The following is a 25405-nucleotide window of genomic DNA, read 5'->3' on the forward strand; positions in this document are numbered from 1 at the left end:
ATGAGACCACTAATAAATATAAATATTTATCACAGCAAATTATATAAAGGTCTTAGTAAGTATGCTGCTGCTCTTTGTCTCATTATTATCATTTTCTGCCTCCGGATCCCCCTGACCTCATGTTCCATCTTGGAAAGATAGCAGAGAATGTTATTCATAAATACTAATATTTATAAATATATAAATATTCACTATATATATTAACTACATATAATATTCACTATATATAAATATATATGTAAATGATATTTAAACTTATTGACTGCACCCTTATAGCCAGACCTGACCTGCCTCTCAGCATTGGCATTACCCTGTATTTTCTGGGCCAAGTTCCAACAATCTGGAGAACCTCTCCTCAGTCACTGTTTATGAGAGAAATAAAGGATAAGAGTAGTCCATGGAAGTTTAGGGCTCCAAGTATGTTGACAGAGCCTCTTTGAACAAATACTGTTATAGTAGAATATACATGGATTGTATAAAAAGATGGTCATTCTGGAAATTTGGTATAAAGCTGCTCCACCTTTTTTCTTGGTTTGTTTATTTTGTAATGAAGTATGGTACATTACTGTGACAGGCCACTTGAAAAGTACTTAGAAGTAGAGTTTTAAGTATACTTTTATAGCTTCTGATTAATCAGAGTGGAACCATTATTGCCATGTGAAGGGTACACCCTGATGGGTTAACTTGTTATTTTAGGTGAGGAGCTACTCATCCCTTGTACAGTCTATTTTACTTTCCTGAAAGATGCCCGCAATGAGGTTTGGTGGACCATTGATGGAAAAAAGCCAGACGACTCCAATATTGATGTAACTGTCAATGAAAGGTACTGTTGGCTCAGACAAGGGGTGACCAACATTTGTCCTCAGTCTAATGCCCTTGGGTATATACTAATCATTGAAAGTAACAACCCTGACTTTTCCCCATCATTACCAAAAATCAGCAAGATTTTCAAGTCTTTAGTGGCTGCATTCCAAAGCAGAATTCCTGGATTTGCAATTCAAGACCCAGATACCTTCTGATAATCACACATTCATGATTCTCCCTTCAGAGTAGATGGGATGTGTAGCCCACATGCATGAAAAACTACAATATAGGGCCCTGGATACGTGTAAGCTGGTCAGTGTGGCCCTGTTCTTTTCTTTCTCAAGTCTGGAGTCTAGGCCTCTGTATTTGTGCCTCAGCTAAATTGTGTGTTTCTTGTCTTGCAATAAGCATACATTTCCTTTCTTCTTCCTCCTCATTCTTATCTCACATAGCATGCATGTCACCTTTATAATTGATAATCATTTTTTAAAATACTGACTAAATACATTCTTTAAATTTTATTTTTAACAAGCTGAGTCATTTTATTTTATTTTTTTTTTTGTTTTAATGTTTGTGTTTTAGAGAGAGAGCATGAGTGGGGGAGGGACAAAGAGAGAGGGAGACTGAGGATCCAAAGCAGGCTCTAAGCTGACAGCAGAAAGCCTGATGTGGAGCTCAAACTCATCATGACCTGAGCCAAAGTCAGACTAAGCCCCCCAGGCACCCTCATTTTAATTCTAGATAAATATAATTTTTTTTAAGGACATAGGGTTGGCAGGAAGGAAAATACGGGTCTTTGAAAAAAGATTCTTCTGGAAATGAAGCAGACAATTGCAAGATAATAATTGGTTCAGAACAATAATAAATAAAAATCAGCAGCTGACCAACTACATGACAAAGTAGTTCTAAAACCTCAGGCCTTAACGTGATGTGCAAATAGATCTTTGGCTACTTGAACTTCTAGAAATCAAAAGATATGTCTTTCCTAGTAGTAAAGTCAGACTTTGTGCAGAAGTTACAAAATGTCTACATTACAGCAGGTGCTATGCAAGATACTTAGTCCCTAACTGAGTAGATTTTATCGGAGTAAGAGTGATAGAGCAGAAATTTCAATAATTGTGATAAATGTAGTGATTGGAAAGTATTAGAGGTTATCAGAAGCTTCAGTTAAGGAGTCCAGTCCATTTTGGAGGATTAGGCAGTGTTTCCCAGATGGTATAGTACCTACATAAAGATTTGAAGGATGAGTAGAAATAAACCAGGTAAAGAAATAGAAAGAATGTTCCTGGTAAGAGGAACATCATGTGCAATGGCTAGATGTTAGAGAAGCAGAGCATATTTAAAGGTACAGAAGGAGCCTCCTGAAATTAGAGCAGTTTTTTCAGAAGGAACTGATTAAAGATGTAGCTGGAGGCACAAAGGGAGAGTACTGATCATTTCAGGAATTCTGAACATTGTGCTTTCTATCCTCATAATAATAATGAATGAATGATATGAAAATCATGATGTTCCTCCTTGCTGCAATTTCAGCACAACTCAGTGTTCCTGGTGGAGCAGTGCAGTTGAGTTTAGGCTAAACTCATCATAAGCTTTGACCAAGTTCTCACGACTGATGGTAAGCCTTATTGGAAGGAGAACCTGGATGTCAGCCATAGGAGAGAGATTTTGTTTTCTCTTCATAGCAAGTAGTTCCCAGGGATTTTAGATCTTGATCTTGGACCCAAAGCACTTGATCTCCGACATGGAGATTCAGAGGTATTTATTTTTCATAAAGCTTACTTGCTTTGAGAATTTTCTTCCTTTAATATGTTAAGATTGAACCCATGGGCTTTCAGCATTTTGACTAAAATATTCTACCTGTGTTCAAAACTCAAGCTTTGGGAATCCCTGAATTCAAACATATGAACTATTGCTGTGTATGGTAATAATAGCCTATATGTATATTTATTTAGCGTTGTTCTGATACTTACGTATTGACATACTCAATCCTCACGGTTCTTGAGTAAGTTAATACATGTAATACACTGTGTAGGCATTGCTATTTACCTCTTTCAAAGAAGGAACGCAAGACTTTGAAAGATTACTTACTGTGCTGAAAGTATATAGCCAGTAAGTGACAGAGATTGGATCAAACCCCAAATGGATCTGGCCTCAGAAGCTTCTTTCTACTCTGATACAGAATCCTGTCTCATAAGTTTGTAAGGAGACATTTTGCTTTGAAGAGAAAGCTATAATGTGTTACCAACGAAGAGGTTTGATCTAGATACTGGGATTGTGTGTGGTATAAAATGTAAGGACTGCTATTGGAGGGGCACCTGGGTGGCTTAATCAGGTAAGCATCCAACTCTTGGTTGCAGCTCAGGTCATGATCTCATGGTTTGTGGGATCCAGCCCTGTGTTGGGCTCCATGCTTGAGATTCCTTCTCTCCCTCTCTCTCTCTCTCTGCCCCTCTCCCACTCTCATGCATTCTCTCTCTCTCTCTCTCTCTCTCTCTCTCTCTCTCTCTCCCTCTCTTTCTCTTTCCCTCTCTCTTTCTCAAAATAAGTAGATAAACTTTAAAAAAAAATGTTATTGGAATCTAGAAGTTATTCTTTCTTTGTAACCATTGGATCACGGGCAACACAGCCTATGGGCATTCTGTCTGCCTTCATCTAGGGGCTCTGTGGTTGTCTACTTGTCTGATTCACACACAGCACATGGCCCTGCAGCCTTGCTCATGCTTTGATTTTCTTTCCCCTATTTCTAGTATAAGTTTCACTACAACAGAAGATGAAACGAGAACTCAGGTTTTGAGCATCAAAAAAGTTACTGCTGAGGATCTCAAGCGCAACTATGTCTGTCATGCTAGAAATGCCAAAGGGGAGGTTGACAAACCAGCCAAGGTGAAACAGAAAGGTAATGGATGCACTCAGCAGATGAGTCTGTGAACTCCAAACGTAACATTGTGGTGAATAAGGAAAAAAAGAAATATTGAGAAGACAGTGCTCCAGCACCTAGCACATCTGGCATATAGTAAGGAATCAGAGATGAATTGAAAAATCTTGAAAGAAAATATCCATCTATGTGAAGACACTCAAAATATTAATTCTTATACTCTTAGTAACTTAGTGCCCAAGTGTGGCTTAAAAAATCCATATGATTATTAAAAGGAGGTATAATTTTATATCAATACAGTCATGAAAAATGAAAAATAAAATATTTAAAACTACCAAAGATATAATAAAACTGGTAGAGTTACATATTGTGGTGAATTGTAAAGACCCTTTTAGAAACCATTGATGGCAGAGTTCAAGGGTCATAAAAATGACCATATCATATGACTTAATACTTTTGGAATTTTTCCTGCACAAATAACAGAAAGAGAATTATGTACCCATCACTATTCTTAGAAGCATTATCTATAATAATGAAACATTATAAATAGCAACCATCAAATTATATTCAAGTAGTTAAGTAAGATATAAAATATTTCTTCTCAAAAATATAATTTTAAAATGATCATTTTAAATGTTATGTAACAACATTCAAGCAGGTTTATAATATACCACTAGCCACAATTGCTAAAATGAAAATTATTTAAACAATGACTTAAAATATGTAAAAGGATTTCTATGTTGCTATTACTAATTTCTTCTATAATAAATAAAAATGATAAAGCTCTTTTGTGTGAGCTGTTGCTACTGAAACAGAGTGTGTCTAAAATTATCTTTGGGTCTCTCACCTAACACAGAACCTCAGACAATTAATGCCTTCAAGAATGTTTTTCAGTGATCTAGAGAAAGATCATGATGATTCATCACATGTGCAGTCATGTCATTCAGAATCATCGCGGATTCTAGTCTCCTATAATATGTATACCAAAAGTAAAAAAACAACAAAAAAGAAGTTAATACATAATTCTTACATTTTGCAATGGGATTTAAACCTTTTTTTAAAGCTGATGCAAAAACAAATTTCACCTTAACATTCCATTACAATCTAGAAAGTAAAAAGCAAAGTCCTGGAGTATATATGGCACTTAAGTCTTAGTGGATTGGTTCTGGATAGTTCATTGCTTCAGCACCTCAGAAGCCAGTGTAAAACAACAAGACTCAACCAGATAATATAAGGCAGTTTCCCAAAGTTCGTTCCTTAAGAACACTACTGGAACTCTTTATAGTACTGCAATTCAATATTTGTACTCTAAACTCAGAGGGCCTGTGTTGGAATCTTGGTTTCTGAGCATCCTAACTCTGTAACCTTGAAAAAATCACTTAACCTCTCTGACCTTCCATTTCTTTATATTTAAACTAGGCAGATGATACCACTCTCTTATAAGGTTGTTTAAAGCACTCAGCACAATTACTCGCTTTTATACAAATATATTAAATGCTCAACAAATGTTAAGTCTACTTATTTCCACAAAATTTTCACAGGTGTTATTTGACAAAGGCTTTTATAATACATAAAGTATCTTTAAACTCTAGATTAAACAAAATCAATCAAGTTACTTTAGTCAAGGGCCCCTGAGAGTCTTTCATGTGTTAACATTTGGTATGAATATCTGCAGGGAGTTGGAATATAGGAGGCAAATATATTTTTCAAATATATTTGACTTCAGATTCCTGGAGAATGCAGCATTTTGTGGGACTTGTTTTCTGAAACAAGCATTTTGGGAAATAATTATAGGGGATAACATAAATTAATTACTTATTGTCAGAGAGGATTAAACAGTCAATTAAAATCATGTTTAGTCTAGGAGTGATGCAGAAGTCAGCCTGCCAGAGGTACATGAGTAGCTCCTGTCCACAAAAAGCCATGCTCTGAATGGTTATGTATGAATGGTATCAGGGATGTGAAAGGACAAGTATGTCCACTAGACTGGAAGATCTGTGCTGATATTACATCAGTATTACAGATAATCTAGTCTGGTCTGCGTACATCTCGTGGTACCAGAGGTGTGTGTTTGTTACTTGGCTTCTGTTCTGGACCAGGTAATGCTGCAATTCAGTGGTGATACCTGAGCTCATATTAATACATTATACATAAGGATCCTTCTGGATTCATTGACAAAGCATTCTATGTCTTTCATCAAAAAGATGACAGGAAGGGCTCCAAATAAGAATTTACTTGGATAGGTCTTTGGACCTAATAGCTCTTTGGATGGCACAATTTCATCTAGTCGGTTAAAGCAAAGTATTAAAGGAGACACAGCTAACGTAAACATGTTAAACATGCAGTTGTTTTATAGAGGAGACAGGTGGGAGCTAAGGCTAGATGTGTGTTGAACTTTATGAGAAACTGGAAAAACTACTTCCAAAGAGGTTGTACTATTTTATACTTCCACTAGAAATGAATATAAATTCCCATGTTCTACATATATTCTTACCACCTTTTGAAGTTATCAGAGTTTTTAATTTTAGCCATGCTAGTAAATGGGTACTGGTATCACACTATATTTTTTAATTTGCATTTCAGATACTAATGATGTTGAGCACTTATTTTTAAAGTCTTCCTTTTTAAAAAAATGTTTTTACTTATTTATTTTGAGAGAGAGAGAGAGCACTATGCCTGTAAGCTGGGGAGGGACTGAGAGAGAGAGAGAGAGAGAGAGAGAGAGAGAGAGAGACAGGGAGGGAGGGAGAGAATCCCAATCAAGCTCCACACCGTAAGTGATGAAGTCAGAAACTGTTGCCTTCCTCCTTTTTTCTTTTCAAAGTGTTGACCTATTTCTGAAAACAATATTTTTCTATAGATTTTCGTATTATCTTGTGAATTTCTATGTTAGAGCCTGCTGGGATTTGATTAGAATTGTATTAAATTTGTAAACCAATTTGGAGGGAATTGAAATCTTAACAGTATTGAGATTTCCAATCCATGAACATTATATGCTTTTCAATTTATTTAGTTATCATTGATTTTTCTCAGCTTTTTTTTCATTTTTGGTTTTATGTGTACAGGTCTTACAGACATGTTAAATTTAACCCTAAATGTTTTGTGTTGCTATCGTAATGGTATTTTGAAAATTTCACTTTTCAGTTGCTCATTGATAGGAAATAGAAATGAGTTCATTGATTTTTATGCATTGATCTTGGTATTCTGACTTCCAAATTCACTGATTAAATAGGGTTTCTGTTTATTTTGTTTTTTAGGTTCCTTAGCATTTTCTATACACTTGATCATGTTTACAAGATATAAACATACTTTTACTCCTTCCTTTCCAAACTTTATGCCTTTGACTTCTTTCTTCCTCTGTCACTCTCTTGCACCTCCAGTACCATGAACAGTAGAAGTTATCAGAGTGACCATACTTGCATTTTTCTTATCTTAGAGGACATGTTAAATATGATGTTATTTATAGGTGTTTTTTTGTAGCTGGCTTTTATCTGTGTGAGAGTAATCTTCTATATCTATATAATGAGTATCTATTGAAATTTAACAAATTCTTGGTGTGGTTTTATTTGAATGCATCTTAATTAGGGTTCTTTAAATGCCTTGGTTCCGCAGCATCTGTGTGGCTCAGTCATTTAAGTGTCTGACTTTGGCTCAGGTCATGATCTTGCAGTTCTTGAGTTTGAGCCCCATGTTGGGCTCTGTGCTGACAGCTCATAGCCTGTAGCCTGCTTGAGATTCTATGTCTGTCTTTCTCTCTCTCTGCCCCTCCCCGCTCACATTCTCCCTCTCTCTCTCTCTCTCTCCGTCTCCTCTCTCTCTCTCTCTCTCTCAAAGATAAACATTTAAAATATTTTTCTAAACTTCTTGGTTCCATAAGTTTATGTTTTTAATTTAATTTGAAAAATTTAGCCATTATTTCTTTAAATATGTTTTGCTCACTTTTTCATTCATTCATTCTTTCCTTTTCTTCTAATAGCTCTGTTAAATTTAGTATAGACCACTTGGGGTTGTCCCATAGATGACTGAGATTCTCATTTTTATTTTATCCTTTCCTGTGTTTCAATTTGGGTAGTTTCTAGTTTCCACTAATCATTTATTTTTTGATGTTTAATCTGCAGAATTTTAAATTTCAGAATTGTATTTTTCAGTGTTTGGATTTCCATTTCTCCATAAAAATACCCCTATTGGTATTTTTTAGTTGTTCTTTTTTTTTTTTTCTTCCAAGATCTTATTTAAGTTTAAGTGAGTTAATATACAGTGTAGTATTGGTTTCAGGAGAGGAATTTAGTGATTCATCACCTACATACAACACTCAGTGCTCATCCCAACAAGTGCCCTTCTTAATACCCATCACCCATTTAGCCCATCCCCCACCCACCTCCCCTCTAGTAACCTTCAGTTTGTTCTCTGTATTGAAGAATCTCTTATGGTTTGCCTCCTTGTTTGTTTTTCTATTTCTCCTTCCTTTCCCCTACATTCCTCTGTTTTGTCATCTTTTTTTTAATTCAACAGGAATATTGATAATACTCATTTTAAGTGCTAATTTGCTAATTCCATCATATTTGTCAATTTTGATTCTGTTTCTTTTTTTATTGGCTGATTTTTCTTGTGATTATGGGTCTTTTCTTGCTTTTTATTGTTTTGTTTTTTAATCATATGCTGGCCGTTATGTATGCCGCATCATTGAGTGTCTGAGTTTTTAAAGTGAGTGTTGTCTTTTTTCTCACAGGTAGTTAATTTACTTGTCTAACAGCTTTTTTTTTTTTTTAAGAGTCCTCCTTATCTTTGCAGGACCTTACATCTGAAAAAAATAGCCTTTTCTTTAAGGCCAGATTGGATTTATCTAGACTGGGGTCTCTGCTTAACACATGGGGAGCTACCCAAAGCTTCTTCACTCCAGTCTTAAGTGCCCCAGTCCTGCATGCGCACCTACAGTTGTTCAATTCCCAGTTTCCTAGCAGTTGTCCCCTTCCTGGTAGTTTTTCTTTCACTAGTAACTGTTCTTTGCCTGATCTTGTGAAGTGTCATCGGCCAATGCAAAGCTTTATATTTTTCCAAAGACTTGAGGTCACCCCTTGCAGATTTATAGAGCTCTTTTTCTACACAGTTTTCTTCCCTCTTTGCCCAGGCTTGTAAATTCACCCTAAGTCAGTAGTTCTGAATTCTGATTTCTGTCTCCTTAGCTCACTGTGATGACTGTACTTCTTTTTGGTTTTCCCCTTTCTATGCCAGAGTCTAAAAGTGCCTTCAGGCAAAAAAACTAGGGTGATGGTGGGGCTCAACGTTGTTGTGTCCTTTCTCCCACAGATCACACACAGATCAACTGCCACTTATCCACCTTAGAAAAAACTGTCATTGTAAATATTATGGAGAGGAGGCTATCCCAGTGTCAATTGCTTCTCTAAGGCCAAATGCACAAATTTCACCACACTATGGTAGTCAAACAAAGCAGGTCTGCAAGTTAATTCAGTTATACGTCTCTGGTTTACTATCATATAGACAAAGCATTCTAATAGTTTGTAATTCAGGGAAATTGTCATTACATGGTTCCCAAAATTATCAAGAGGTCTCAGCAGTTTAGCAAAGAACACACAGGTTCTGTGGCAGGGAATACCTGGGAGTCCAAGAAGCTGTTGGGCTGGGAGACTCAGTGGATAGCAAGGCCCCAACTAATAAAGATAAAAATAATAAGTTAGGTTTCCAAGGAGAAACACAATTGTAGATCAAGAGCTTGAAACAGGGTAAAAGACTGGAGCTAAAGTCCTGGATTAGTTTAACTCAGGGCGGTAGCTGGAAATGTGAGCTTTGGAACCTGTTATTACTGTAGAACTGCAAAAGGAGTGGAGGGAATTCTGATTCAGGGAGTAACAGCAGAGCAAGTGGCTAAATTTGGCAATATCCTAAATCAATTATAAGTGAGATCAAAGAGAGACGCGGTTTAGAAGTCCAGTTTGGTCAAATTGCATCACTCTTTCCTGATTGGGAACCCTTTTGTCTGGGATTGCATCACAGTAAAATCTTTATGCCAAAACATCAGAGGTCCAGCTGGGGCAGACAGAAAATGTGGGCTGAGGGTCACCCTTTCCCTGCAAGCCAGCAAAGCTTTATAGGAAAGCTTTTTAGAACATTTCCTGCATGTGGTTTAAGCTATTTAGAAATTCAGCCCCGTGGATTATTTATCTTAAGAGTTCAATTAGTTAAATAGCATGAGGAATTTCTTGATATCATCAATATGGCCCCACAAAATGCGATCTATAAATATGACACATGTAATTCAATGACCCAAAACCAAATTAAAAATCCCCACAAAAAATAAAAGAAAGAAAGAAAAGAAGCAGTAGTAAAATAAATGTGGCAGAGAGAAATTCATGAAGGTAATTGACCTCTTGATTGTTAGGCAAGATATCTATTGATATACATATATATATATTTCTGAATCCATTTCAGGTAAGTGCATTCACTGACCTCTTTTTTTTCACAATTACAAAATGTCCAGCCAGAGGAGCAAGAATAACTGAGCAAAGAATGAAGATGACAATGGGAATTACCCCAGTGTGCTGTTAACATAACGTGTGCTCAGAAATACCAAGGACACAGCAATTTTCATGCCAGCTACCCAAATTGATCTTAGCAAATTCTCAACAACTGCACCGACATAGCTTTTGACATTTGATGATGGAGTTTTCTTATTTTAAACATCATTATTCATGGAATGAGAACAAGAATAACTGGTAATAATTCTGCACTGCGGAGTTCCATACTATCTCTGAGATAGGATAAGCATCCCGAGTTTAGGATAATGAACTTAAAACTCTAAGATCTGCCCTTTAATTAGAGAACTTCAGGCTCAGCTCCAGGCTGCTTACCATTTCCCCAGTAGGATAGATACCTGTTTTAAAGGGGATTTTTCCACTAGTATATGATCAATAATTAAACTTCATGGCAGAGATCTCCAAAGATCTCTGGACTTTGGAATCAGGGAGCCTGGATAACAGTCCCAGCTTTGAACAAAATTCCTCTGTGCCTCACCTTGGCAAGCACTTAACACAATGTTCAGGCGATCAAAGAAGCCTTTTCTCACTACCTGACCTGATACACCTCTCCTGCCCAGCCCAGCCTCTCAGTCACCTCTGTCACATTACCCTAGTTTATTTCCTTTATAGCACTGATCACTACCTAACATTAGTTGTCTTATTATTTATTTCCTTGCATTAGAATGTTAACTCTAAGAAGGCAGAAATCCTTTTGGACTTATCCACCATCGTGTCCCCAACAGCATCTGGCAAATAATAGATGGTAATAAGTAATTGTCAAGTCAACTAATACACAATTTAAGCCACTTGTGTTTCAGATCCAACTATTCTATTCCCTCTTCAAACACTTAGGCTTCATTATCACAAGCTAATAAGGCAACCAAATGAAGTTGCTGATATTGGAGGACTAGATTTCTTTTAAATATCCCAGAAGTATATGGTGTTATATCAGGAAACGTTCATTGAGATCCTCTGTGTTTTAGGGATAGGAGGGATGAAGAAGACATAGTCTTTACCTAGAAGACAACAAAAGTATAGTTTAGTGGGAAGCAAGAGAGAGTAGAGAATCAAGCTTGTAGACAAATTAAAATATAACACAAATGCTCTAATACAATTATAAACATTGAGAAGAGTTGAAATTGCTGCCAGGCAGATGTCAGGTGCAAGACGAGTTTTATTCTAGGAAAGCCTATACGAAATAATGACATTGGAGCATGGGCTTGAAAACTAAAGAAAGAGAAAGCATTATTCTCACCAGAAGTCCCAGCATGAGCAAAGACATAGAGCTAAATCTTCCTGATGTTTTTGAAGAAAAGGCCATGATAAATGAGACGAGTGGCTGGTGGTTTCGTCATAATAGACCTTGTTTACAGGGCTGAATTAATACGTATCTAGTTTCTAGGAAGTCAGGAATCATCTTATTCTATTTCTGATAATTCCAAAGAAACTGCTAAAATGCCTATCATATAAAAGTAAACAGATTAGGTGGGAATCTGTCCATGCCTGGATATTACAAGTTAATCTTCAGAATGTGTATCCTAGAACTATAAACCTGAGAGATACTTTCAAAGCCAAGCATACTTAGCATTTGGTAGATTCCTCTGTTTCTGCCCAGTGAAAATAAGATTTTTGAGGCTTTTTTCTGAATTTATAGGAAAGGTAATTAAATTTCTTCCAAATGGCACTGAAAAGAAAATGGAATTAAGACTAATGGAAACACATTAAGATTTTCACTCAATCCAACTGCTCCTCCAGCAATTAAAATTCTATCAGTTTCATGGTCTTGTCTAGGTAGTAATAAGGAGTCCATCCCCAAAATGGACAAATGGAAGATGGAATCACACTTTTCAAAAATATTTTTAAGGAGATTCACTTATCAGATTGTGCACTGAATGACATGACCTTCTAAATCCTGCCCAATGCTAAAATGAATACAATATACCCTTTATATGCCATTAATGTGTATTAATTTATGTAACATCAAAGTCCCCTTAAGTCACCTAATGGTTAAGAACGCCTGTGTCAGGTGCTGGAAACAAAAAGAGAACTATGACACAGTCTGGCATTAAAACCTAGTGCTTAATCCCTATCACGTTATCTCTGCTTGTTCACACATACAAGTCAGGAGCATGGCTCAGCTGCTTAGCTTACCCAACTATTTGCAGGATGACAGGCCAGCGTGATCACCACGTAAAAATCAATTGTTTCTCTGTTGTTCCCTCCATTGATAGCTCCAAGATACACAGTGGAATTAGCATGTGGTTTTGGAGCCACAGTGCTGCTGGTAGTGATCCTCATTGTTGTTTACCACGTTTACTGGCTGGAGATGGTCTTATTTTACCGGGCTCATTTTGGAACAGATGAAACCATTTTAGGTGAGTAATGAACGTTTGATGTAAATACCTTCAACTGTCCTTTTCAGAAAGCATGTTGACTTGATAAAAGCTAGAATAACTGGGAGATTTAATCTAACTATCTTTTGTTTCGGCCCTTACTATTGAAAATCTTTCTAATGTATATTATTTTGTTTCCTTGGCTCAATATGTGTTTAGTCTAGGTTAGCCTGTCCAAATAGAAATATAATGCAAGCCACATATGTAATTTAATATTTTCTAGTGGTCACAGTAGGAAAAGTAAAAAGAAAGTGAAAATTATTTTAATAATATACCTTATTTAACCCAATATACTCAAAATACTATTATTTTAGCGTATAATTAATATTTAAAAGCTGATGGTGATATTTTAATCTTATTATTTGTGGTCAAAATGTCAAAATTTGGCATGTGTTGTGTTTTAAATTTACAGCATATCCCAGTTCAGACCAGTTGCATTTCAAGCATCCGATAGCTACGTGTAGCTGTGTCTCCTGTAACTGGACAGTGTAGGTCCACTCTTTGTACTTAAAAGTGGTCCATGCACCAGCAACATCAGCATCACATGGGAGCTTGATAAAAGGAGGCTATTAAGCTAACCCCTATTCTGAGTCAGGATCCACATTTTAACAATATTCCCGGATGATTCAGGTGCACATTAAAGTCTTAGAAGCACTGCACTAGTGCACATTTGCCTGGTGACAGGCATGGAACAATGAAACATACTGATTCTTAGACTCAGCCCATAAAGATTTTCATTCAGTAGGTTTGTGGAAGAGACACAGAACCTGTATTTTTACTGAGAGGTGATGTTTATAATCAGGCAACTTTGGGAAAGATGGGTTTATTGAATCTAAGTATATATATATATTTCAAATGTTTATTTATTTTTGAGGTGGGGAGGAGAGGGCAATGAGAGAGAGAGAGAGGTTGAGAGAGAATTCCAAGCGGGCTCTGTGCTGACAGAGGGGCTTGAACTCACAAACTATGAGATCATGACCTGAGCTGAGATCAAGAGTCGGATGTTTAACCAACTGAGCCACCCAGGTGCACCAAATCGAAGTATATTTTTAATTGTGGTTATTTTCATGTATAAATAATTTAGACACTTTCTGAAAGTTTTGCTCAATTTATAATTCTAATATATCAGTGAGTGACAAACTAGGACAGGAACTGTAAATTTTCTGTATGGTATTCATTGCCAGTGTCTATGATTGACTATTTGCCTCCTGATTGTGTTAATTCATTGTCAAATGAGCCAAATCTCATTTATTCTCCACTATAAAAACTAAATTTAGTGATATGAGAGTAGTATACACATCAGACAAAATTTGTAATTACACCTTAAAATAGTCATTTTGCCTGGAGACCTGTCACAGGTGGGAAATCACATGAAATCTGTCAGATAATTCATACAGTAAAAAAAAAAAAAAAAAAAAAAAAAAAAGAAAAATGTCTAGTATGCAAAAGTTTGATTTAAGAAAAAAAAAATGCAATACTACTGAGAAACTCTTCTAATTTATATTCGATCTTTCTTTCTTTTGCCAGATGGGAAAGAGTATGATATTTATGTATCTTACGCAAGGAATGCTGAGGAAGAAGAGTTTGTGTTACTGACCCTCCGTGGAGTTTTGGAGAATGAATTTGGATACAAGCTGTGCATCTTTGACCGTGACAGTCTGCCTGGGGGAAGTAGGTATCTCACATGAGTACAAGTGATGCCACCCTCTGAATGGCAAAGGGAACCCTTAGTTTGGGGTCAGGTGTGAGAGTCATGGCAGAGCTCTATGTTGGCATCTTCAGATATTTAACATCCAATTGTTTGATGTAATAGAGACTTCTTTAGGAATAAAATTACATTGTGAGTTGTAGATTATTCAAGTGCCATTTATGGTTGTAAAATAGTTCCTCTTGTAAGTTTTAAGAACTCATTGTCAGAAAAGTGTGGAGGCACAGTGGATTAGAACTCTATTAAATACCTCAGTTTTAAATGCTCTGCTTACACACGTTTAGATATGTAGAAGGTTTAAGCAAATCTGCATTAGTTTCCCTAGAATGTTTTTTTTTGTTTTTTTGGTTTTTTTTTTTACAAACACTGAGTTCAAACAACATTTTTACAAAGGCTGAGGTGTATTTGATTTTACTAACAATGAGTTTGTGAAAAGAATGCACGAAATCTCTCTTTATAGTACTCACTCATAATAATCAGAATATTTTCTCTGTGGTATTTGCTAATTTCCTTTTCTTCACTTTTGCTTTCTAGCAAGCCAATGCTATTCATATTCCCCTTTTTCTTAGGTCTGTTTCTTCCTTTCTATCAGCTTATACATTTGAGATGTAGTTTAAAATTTTACAAAGGCCAGTATATTCTAGTAGTTTAAAAAAAAAAGAAACTTGAATTGCTGAATGCTTTCAAGGAAAAGTACATCTCTAATTTTCAGATCCACCCAGTAACATACAAAGTGACAGTCCATTTGAGTCTGTTTTAATAAATACATAATAGCATTCCTAAACCCTCCGTTAAACTTTGTACTGTTGCAATGCATGTAATGTGTCTGATCTTCAGTACAACAAACTGATTTTCCTCCCCTAAAATCCTGTTTATGTTAGCCATTTGAGATGTTTTTGAAACTATTATATGGATAATGGAGATATAAAATAGACTTAAATGTTTACGCTCATCTTGCATTAGCCGGACCACTTACTTTATCTCCTGTCATCACCTAGAAGTCCATCATGCTTGTGTTCTGCAGCTGATGTGTCTCTCAGGATCATTTTGCCAGGAAATGATGACTTGACTGAACAGCTAAAGGACAAATTCCACTCATTTTAAGACTTAAAGTCCTAAATCACTTATTCATCCATTTATTCATTCATTCTGCCATTCAACAAATATTGATCACTTGGTGAAAAGTTATATAAAGGTATACAGTATAACAATGGCCTGCCGGTAGGGGTTGACAATCCTTTGAAGGATTCAAATTCCACATAGTTACTCTTACATCTTGCTTTGATGGTGGGTCCTTGTGAGCCACATCCTCTCTGCCACTCTTCTTCCTCTTTGCCTCTGGGTCTCTTTCCATGCGTATACATGGCCTGCCTCCAGCAATACTGCCTCAAGCACATAATTACTTATTCCTCAATTCTCCTCCAGACTGCACATGGAATTTTAATTGCAGATATTTCCCCTTGGCCTCTGTACCTGTTGAAGGTGAAGGGGCAAAATGACTACTTAGGGGAGTATCGTAAGCCATGAAATAGCTTCCCACAACACTCGTGTATTCCCTGGACTTAGCTCCTATTTAAACTCCAGGTAAAGGATTATACAATCCTAGATAAGCAGCCTTGAGGAGATGGATTATTCCCAAGAATTTAGTGACAGGAACTAATCAGAGCCCTTGATAACAGAATAGAATTACACTGAATTTCCATTTTCCCTGTTTCCTCTTCTTCTTTTCTGACCTGAAGAAAGTATTTGCCTGCTAGTGAAGGCAGACACATTAGCTAGCAGCTGCTGAAACACACGGTTTCATAGTAATGATAGGAGTTTAAGGAGAAAGATCCAGGGACTAATTTAGACTCCAGAGCAGTGAGCAGAATAGAAGGCTGAGCTGAGAATGTGATGCCAGCCAAAATGCCATTCAGTTAGCTAGACTTTTTAAAGTTCCTATTCTAAGGACATAGACCAGTCTGAGTCAGGCAGGAGTCTGGCAACAAAGAGGGACTTTCAGAAAATGAACGTTCCTACTCTTGCTTTCCTGTGTTGGTGAGAACTGAATTTCCATGACTTTGTCTATGATGATTATCTTTTCAAACACCCACTGGCATTAGAGAGAAGCCACATGGGGTATCGTTGGGGAGAAAGGGCTCAGGAGCTGATTTGACTGGGCTGCAGCATGCCACATGGTTTGAAGAAATCGATTTCTGTACAATTCATCTATTTCTCATAAAGCTTTTGAAGACCAAGGTCACAGAAGTATACTTGGCTTCATGCCTGTTAAGAATTCTTTTTTGGGGCGGAATATGTGCATATCGTTTTCAGTACCTTGGAAGAGTGTGGCATTTATTGGACAGAGTGGATCTAAGGATTAAGTTGTTGCAAACGTTCTTGGTAAAAGTTTCACCTCAACTCCCAGGCTGTTACCCCAAGATCCCTACACTTGCTCCCCAAGCCCCAGGCTTTTGGGGAATTCTTGGCCAACACTAATCCCCATGGTGTTTTCTTTCTCAGTTGTCACAGATGAGACCTTGAGCTTCATTCAGAAAAGCAGACGCCTCCTGGTTGTCCTAAGCCCCAACTACGTGCTCCAGGGAACCCAAGCCCTCCTGGAGCTCAAGGCTGGCCTAGAAAACATGGCCTCTCGGGGCAACATCAACGTCATTTTAGTACAGTACAAAGCGGTGAAGGAGACGAAGGTGAAAGAGCTGAAGAGGGCTAAGACGGTGCTCACGGTCATTAAATGGAAAGGGGAGAAATCCAAGTATCCACAGGGCAGGTTCTGGAAGCAGCTGCAGGTGGCCATGCCAGTGAAGAAAAGCTCCAGGTGGTCTAGAAGTGGCGAGCAGGGTCTCTCCTATGCATCCTTGAAAAATGTATGAAAGGGACAATAACAAAATGGGTAAAAAGAACCAAGGGCACTCCGGGAAGGAAGAGAGTCCCCTTTCTTTGTTCCCAACGTATTGTTTCACAGACAGAAAACAATTCTGTCCAAGCCTCCCCGGAGGGATAAATTCAGGGTGACTATGACTGGTCGTGGTGCTTCCTCAGGCAATACTAAGGTTTAGAATGGTAGTGCCTCCAGTCCGTCCCCAGTGTCTGATGGCACTATGTTCTTTGCAGGCAAAGACTTAGTTGATGCGAATTTCCCCTCTCTGCCTCCTCCGTCCCTGTTCCACGTCTCTATTCCCTTTCTCATGTTTTATCACCTTAACGTTGTGGAGCAGCCTTTGGCTGTGGATTTCAAGACCCCTTAAAGATAACTCAGCTGTTAACAAGGTCATAGTGAGTTTCCAAGTACTTTTCATTTTTACTCATCAGTTAAAAAGAGAATGAAGGCCCACATTTGTTTTAGCTGAGGACAAGGAGCTCTTCGGCTCATTGTGTTGTCCAGCGTGCCCTCAAGGCCAGACGGGCACCCCTTTAGGACTATACAGAGCAGCAGCGTAACTGAAAGTGTTCCTTATGATGGTTTTAAAGGGCTCGCCTGTGGTTTCTACTACATCCCTTGTGTCCTCCTTCTCAGGTCATTGATGTCCTATTTGTCAACTTGAAAAATATACCATACGTTTTTTTTGTTGTTTGTTTTTTATTTCAGTAAACTCCTGGATATCTGTAGGTTGACCCATATTTGTCACTCCATCTCCCCTGCCTATGGTGCCTCCTATCAACCAGAGTTTGCAGGTGGCCCCACCCTTGGCTTAGTCTGACAGGAAGCTTCTCCTAATGGTGCTAATAGAGAGTGAAATAACAGCAAAATGCTTTTAGGGCATTTGCTGGCTTGTGAGAAAAGCACAGAACAGGGTGTTCAGCAATTTGTCTTTTAATCTCAGCCTTGCTAATGTGAATATTAGGAAAGTGATTTCTCCTCACTCGCTTCTGTCTCCCATTGTAAAATGTGGAAGTTAGACTCAGTGACCTTGAGAGTTGCTTTTAACATTAATATTCTAAGAGAATTAACTGGACCACCCAGTATTTTCGATATTTTATTCACTAGTACAGTTAATACATTCATCCTAAACAAGTCAGTGTCTTCCATGAAACTTGTTTTTTTTGTTTTAAATAAAATTGTACTGTTATTAGGACTTGGAAAAGTGAAAACTAAGTCCAGAGTTTACAGAGTGGTGAATACACACACACACATACACACACACACACATATATGCACAAACACATGAGTTATAAATGTATGTATATCTACATTGTGTATATATATATATACACATGGATTATATACGTGTATATATGTATGTATATGTGTGTGTATACGTATGTATATATATGTGTATATATGCACACACATGTGTACACAAGCATGTGACTTTAAATAGCTATTGACACAATATTACAAACCACTGGAACTCTTGTCCAGTTTTTAAATTATGCTTTTACTGTAGTGCTTTTGTGTCATGGTTTTCTGTACATCATTTGTAAATTCATAGCTCACAGAGTAGTTGTTGTTAGTTATTGCCTTCCTTAAATTAGTATAAATAACTTACTGCTGCTACATTTGGTATGGGTGCAGTGGAATCTGTTAGGCACAGAGCTTCTATGGTCACTGCTAGGCAGTGACCAGACTTCTGGAATTAACTGATCATCTACTTTGTCATAAGTACATACACACACTTAGAGACTAGGCTGTGGTAATCTCAGCATTCAGCTATTGGGGAGATAAATCTCTACTTGGCCTGTTGGGTAATAGAGAAAAGGAAAATAAAATACCTATAGAAAAGCATGAGTATCCTATGAGACACCACAATCCATAATTTAAGGGAACCCTTATCCCAGTGTTATGAATGTTGATAACCAATTCTAAAACTATATCCTATGTTTAAGTGCCCTTCTGCAGCACTAAAGTACATAACAAATCATTTCTCTATAGTGAAGGTATTATTTTTAATTGAAGAAAACAAAAACTTCATGAATTCTTGACTATAAAACTATGGTATAGAGCCATCCTTGGATCTTTTTTGCCTATTAATGCTTTTCTTTATTACAAACCACAATTACTCCTCCTGTTAACCTTCACCCCCAAGACCAGGAGAGAGTTGACACTAGACAAGCTTTGAGTGTCAATTGCATGAGTTTTAGGTAATGGAGGACAGTCCCCTCACAGGTGGCCATTCTCTTGCCAACGCTGCATTCTTTCTGCACTTTCGGATTCAATATTTATCCCAAGTGCTTTTGGGTACCCCTAGAAACTTCTTGATATTCTTTTTCATATTTATATACTGGTCTTTGATATTAAACTTTATCAAATGCAAAAATCGAAAGCATCTCAAATCTAAATGATATGTCTCATTCGCAGAAAATTGTGTTTTATAGTTTTTGTTTTGTTTATGTCCCCGAAGATACCCCATACAAAATTTTGGGGGGAGATGAGGAAATACAATTTTTGCTTCACTGTTTCAAAAAACCTTAATGGTTTTAGATATATGATACAAAGATCTTCTGCACCCAAGTTAACAAAGAACCATGACATATAAAATGTCTAATTACACAATCATATAAAATTTATTTAATTATCTTCTGTATTGTAACTTAGATGATTCCCTAGGATTCTAATAAAAAAAACACTCCATTGTATTGGGAAACAAAAGCATCATTCCATTTGCTAATTATCCACTTCTTTCCATAGGTTTTAATATTTTAAGATTATCTTATTATCTTTTTTATTTTATTCATAAACTTTTGTATTTTCCATTTTCCATTTGATTTGTAAATTTCTTTTAAAAATAAACCATTTATTTTCAGCTTTGAATTTTATTTTGTGCATGTGTTTTATGTCTTTATTTTCATGTTTGGTCATAAGAAATGAGAATAAGAAGGATTCATGATACACATAAAAAGAAATTTTAGAAGTTACATTAGTTAAATTTCTCTGAGAGAAATCTGAGAAAAAATGAGAACTTTATATCAACATTGTTTTTACATGTAAATAAAACTTAAGTAAAATGAATTCTTCTAGTATACCAGGTGTGTGTGTGTGTGTGTGTGTGTGGAGACGGAGGAAGAATAGCAGAGCGGTAGAGAGAGAGAGAGAGAGAGAGAGCAATAGGCTAGATTATTTCAATAGGTTTTTTTTATTCACTGTTTATTTTAAAGTAAATAGAAGTTTTAAAATTTATTCATTTATAAATCCACATATTAAAGTTACCATGAAGAATTGATTCAAATTAGGGGCGCCTGGGTGGCTCAGTCGGTTTAAGCGTCCAACTCCGGCTCAGGTCAGATCTTGCTGTTTGTGGGCTCAAGCCCCGCATCGGGGTCTGTGCTGACAGTCAGCTTGGAGCCTGCTTTGGATTCTGTGTCTCCTTCTATCTCTGCCCCTCCCCCACTTGTGCGCGCGCGCGCGCGCTCTCTCTCTCTCTGTTTAGCAAAAATAAATAAATGTAAAAAAAAAATTTTTTTTAAAGAATTGATTCAAAATCAATTAACATTAGTCCATACATTAGTTTAATATCACATTCACTAGACAGTGAATAATAATTTAACCAAAGTGATTAATTCAAATGTCTACCACATGTAGATATTTACACATAGGTATTTTTAACCCTGTAAGCTTGCTCTTATTATATGCATTTATAGATGGATGAACTCAGATTTAAATATATTAAGATAAAAACAGATAAATGGAGAAACAAGTATTTTTGGATTCAGATTCATCTTCCCAATTAGGTGGCTCACCTTACCCCACTTTTTTTATTGCAATTTTTTTCAATGTTTATTTATTTTTGAGAGAGAGAGAGAGAGACAGAGAGAGAGAGAGAGAGAGCACGCATAAGCAGGGGAGGGGCAAAGAGAGAGAGGGAGACAGAATCCGAAACAGGCTCCAGGCTCTGAGCTGTCAACACAGAGCCGACGCAGGGCTCAAACTCACGGACCACAAGATCATGACATAAGCCGGAGTCAGACTCTTAACTGACTGAGTCACCCAGGCGCCCCCACTCCATTTTTTTTTTGTTTTTACTACACTTCATATTTTAAGAAAGAGAGAGAGAAGTTTGCTGCCCTTGCATACACCAATAATCTAGGCAAAAACCAAATTATAGTCCTGGTTTTCTTCTAGGTGAATTGCAGGGAGATTGTGACTTTTAAAGGCCAGATATTCTACAGTATTGATGAATTCTAGATCAGAAAATGTGACCTCAAAAGTAATTTAGCACTACACAAGAAATCTGGTCTCATCAGCCTATAGCCATACCCCACTGTTTGAGCCAAACAGAATAAACAACTTATGACTCCCTCTCCATGTAATATTCAGCATTAAAAAATAGTAACAATTCACATCCTCAACTGCAGTTTTTACAATATGGAAGACATTAAAATAAGTCATAAAGGAGGCAATTTTCTTCAAAGTACTGCCTGAAGGCCCCAGGGAATAGCCCAACCCCCATCTGATAAGCATCTTACATCCATTCTTCAATGTCTAGAATTCCACCAGACATTCCACCGTATTTGTTTCTTTAGCATTGCCCTGTCTCAAATGCAAATTTTGCATTTTCAGGATGAGGTACCAATAATTAAAAAAAAAAAAAAAAAAAAAAAAAAAGATAAAAAGCTAGAATCTTTCCTTACAGGATCTAGGACAGCATTTTATTTTCAACAGTGGTATCCCCATTGGACAGAACATTTTCCTAATAGGACTATTTTGAAGTGAAACACACAATGTACACATGCGCACACACACAATTTGAGTGCACAAAGTTCTTTTTGGTTGATTATCTATCCACGTTGTCTTAAGGTTATATCGTATTTCTCATGAGATAAGAGAAGCAGATTTTCTACTTTTACATTCTCAGGTTTATGAAAGGCAGCTACACAGATTCTGAGTAGGGCTGGCATAAAGGAGTTTCCAAAAGACACACACACACACACGCACGCGCACACACACGCACGCACGCGTGCGCACACACACAGGCTTTGAAGATAAGTGAAAATTTAGACTTATCTTTTAAGATCAAAATAAAAATTCTCTAAAACTACTTTGCACTCTTGATAAAACTAGTTAAAAGGTCTTGAAAACTGAACACATGTCTCTTTCAATTACCCTTCAGGTTCATGTTAAATTTACTCATTGGAAAGAACTAAGCTGGTAAGGAGCACAGCTCCTTCATTCCATGTCAAACTGTAATGATCAAATGTACTGCAAACTTTCAGCTAGTCATCACAGGCTAGAAAGTCTCTCCATCCCTCTTTCATCTCTGGCCCCAAAAGGGGAGGTCCCCAACCTCATGGTCTGTCTATATAGCACTTGTTTTCAGAATCATCAGTGGCTGTGATTTACACATTTGGAAATCCTTTCCTTCAGGAAATCACATTGTTTAAGCCCTTAAATCTCATAATGAGTTAAGCACTACATTTATTTCAGGAATTTTCCATTGGAATCTGTCCAAACCCACCACAGTAACTATTAGAAGTTAATCCATTATCAGAAGTCTTTGATTGATTCCCACCCATTGTATATGTTGTTGCTCCTTTAATTGATTTTTAGTCCAATTCTTCATACATATACATGCAAAAAGGAAGGGAATTTTGTTTGATAACCAGGTCAATACTATGAACTGTCTGATGCTGTGTCCAAAAATTTTAAGAACCAAGAGATATAACTGTGTGGATTTTAGGAGATGGCAATTCCCTATTGCTCTTTGCTGATAAGACTAAGTCTGACACCTTATGTTCAGTCCTCTTCCAGGTACTATTCTCAGGAAACACGTATATGAACTGAATATTATTCAGAAAAACAGGATAAAAATGGGGAAAGAGACTTGAAAGCATGTCTTACGGGGGATAAGATAATACTTCCGAAGCTGATCTAAATCTAAAGATGAGAAAAAAATACAATGAGATTTTTATTTTTTTATTTTTATTTTTTTAATATTTATTTATTTTTGAGAGAGAGAGAGAGGGAGTTGGAGAGGGGCAGAGAGAGACGGAGACACAAAAATCTGAAGCAGGCTACAGGCTCTGAACTGTTAGCACAGAGCCTGATGTGGGGCTCGAACTGACGAGCTGTGAGATCATGACCTGAGCGAAGTTGGACGTTTAACCGACTGAGCTACCCGGGCACCCCAAGCAGTGAGATTTTTAGAGATTTGAAGCTATTAGATCTAAGACTACCAGATAAAAGTGGCAGGGAAGAATATTTTTTAAAAAAATAATTTACAAATAGCTGAAATTAGCTGATTTTAGAGGTGGTAAATTTTCTCATCCCTGAAGGTAGCAGGAACTTAGCAATCATTGATATGAGTAATGTAGAAGATTCATTTGCTGGGCAGATTATTTAACACTGAGAACCTATGTTCCTGAGTGTTTATTTATTGCCTCTCCTTTGTAGGATGGACAATGATGAACTCCAGTTTATATAAGTTTTCACTAGGCATTGTCCTATCTTTCCATTTTCCTATAGATACAGTGGAAGCAGTTTTTGACTTCATTCAGAGAAGCCGAAGGATGATTGTTGTCCTGAGCCCAGACTATGTGACAGAAAAAAGTATCAGCATGCTGGAGTTTAAACTGGGTATCATGTGCCAGAACTCCATTTCCACCAAGCTCATTGTGGTTGAGTACCGCCCCCTTGAGCATCCACACCCAAGCATCCTGCAGCTGAAGGAATCCGTGTCTTTTGTGAGCTGGAAGGGAGAAAAGTCCAAACACTCTGGCTCTAAATTCTGGAAGGCCTTGCGGTTGGCTCTTCCCCTGAGAAGTCTGAGTGCCAGCTCTGGCTGGAATGAAAGCTGTTCTTCTCAGTCTGACATCAGTCTGGACCATGTTCAAAGGAGGAGAAGTCGTTTGAAAGAGCCCCCAGAACTCCAGGGCTCAGGGAGGGCTGCAGGCACCTCTTCAGCCCCAGATACAATGTCCAAGCACAGAGGGAAGCCCTCTGCGGCCTGTCGCTGCTGTGTCACCTACTGTGAAGGAGAGAGTCACCTCAGGAGCAAGAGCCGGGCAGAGATTCATACCCAGCCCCAGTGGGAGACACACCTGTGTAAGCCTGTTCCCCAAGAATCAGAAACTCAATGGATACAAAATGGCACCAGATTGGAACCCCCTGCTCCCCAGATCTCAGCCCTTGCTCTTCACCATTTCACGGATTTATCCAATAACAATGACTTTTATATCCTATAATTACCGTATGGTGGGTGGTGGCTGCTATCCATACCAGCCCTCTTTGTGTCATGAACCTATGGGAATAACTGACATTTTTATCATCTAGTGGACTACCAGACTGTGTCCCCTTTATTGATTTTTAAAAACTATTTATTTCTAGGAGACAAAAGACCTGAGGACCTGAATCCAGAATTATTGCCTCTCTAATGGCCTCAGAAGAGCACACTCTTCTTGGGCCCTAGAAGGTCAGTATGTGAAACTTGCCTAGAGTCTGATCCTCTATCTTGCCCAATAGTTTCAAACTGAGCAAAGAATTTAAGTGTGTTTCCTCTGAGTTTGTCAATCCACCTCACGTTATGAGTCAGTCAGGTGTACTTGGGTAACGACACTTACAGGGTATGCATATCCCAAGGGAGCATTGTGGACATGAGTTGGTTCAGGTGGAAGCTGTAAGACTCAGCTCTACAGAAAACCTATAGCACATTTTCCCTGGAAGAACCAAACACGCTCACACAGGGATACATGGTGTTCTGTCATTGTAAACTAGTGCTCTCTAAACTGCCTAAAGTTGTTAGCGTCAATAAAGTTCTATTTTTATGTGATTTAATTTGTACTAACAAGTTTTTACCTGTCTCTCTCCCCTCTTCTTTTTATGGCTTTTGAATTCATACCAGAAGAGTATTCCACTTTAGGAAACCTAGGCTTGGTTTAGGTACTAGGAAAGTCTGAGGTGCCTCTTTAGCTGCTTTCTCATGTGTATGAGAGGAAATCTGGGAAAGGACAGAAAGCGAGTGAGAAAATGTTCCAAATGAAATGGAAGTTTACACAAAATCTCATTATTTTTAGAACTGACAGCTGAAAGATTCAGATTGTTAGGGATTTATTGTAGCATTTGGTATATGAATCCCTTCTCATTCAAGTTTCTGAGAAGAGATAGTCAATTCAAGTGCCTACAGGAATCAGAAAGTAAGAAAAAAGGAAAAAAGGACCAGAT

General features: G+C 37.4%; 1 protein-coding gene across 5 annotated transcripts in view; it reads left to right on the forward strand.

The window, feature by feature from the left end:
• The window catches only part of IL1RAP (interleukin 1 receptor accessory protein), a 138496-nt gene that overhangs the window by 108660 nt on the left and 4431 nt on the right, over positions 1-25405 (forward strand). The window contains exons 7-12 of one of the 5 annotated variants that reach the window (XR_015240207.1): positions 697-823; positions 3552-3700; positions 12444-12587; positions 14133-14276; positions 23711-24289; positions 24572-24656. Coding sequence is in view for 3 of the 5 variants with exons in the window: in XM_086674994.1 (XP_086531120.1) it covers positions 697-823; positions 3552-3700; positions 12444-12587; positions 14133-14276; positions 23711-24429 (1283 nt within the window). In the remaining 2 variants the exon portion in view is untranslated. Of the gene's footprint in view, positions 1-696; positions 824-3551; positions 3701-12443; positions 12588-14132; positions 14277-16815; positions 20063-23710; positions 25014-25405 lie in introns of those variants that run through there. The other 4 variants (XM_086674995.1, XR_015240206.1, XM_086674994.1 and 1 more) reach the window with 4 other exon arrangements.

Source organism: Puma concolor, chromosome C2, assembly GCF_028749965.1.
Source record: "Puma concolor isolate L17-30 chromosome C2, mPumCon1.1.hap2, whole genome shotgun sequence".
NCBI classification, from domain to species: Eukaryota; Metazoa; Chordata; class Mammalia; order Carnivora; family Felidae; genus Puma; species Puma concolor.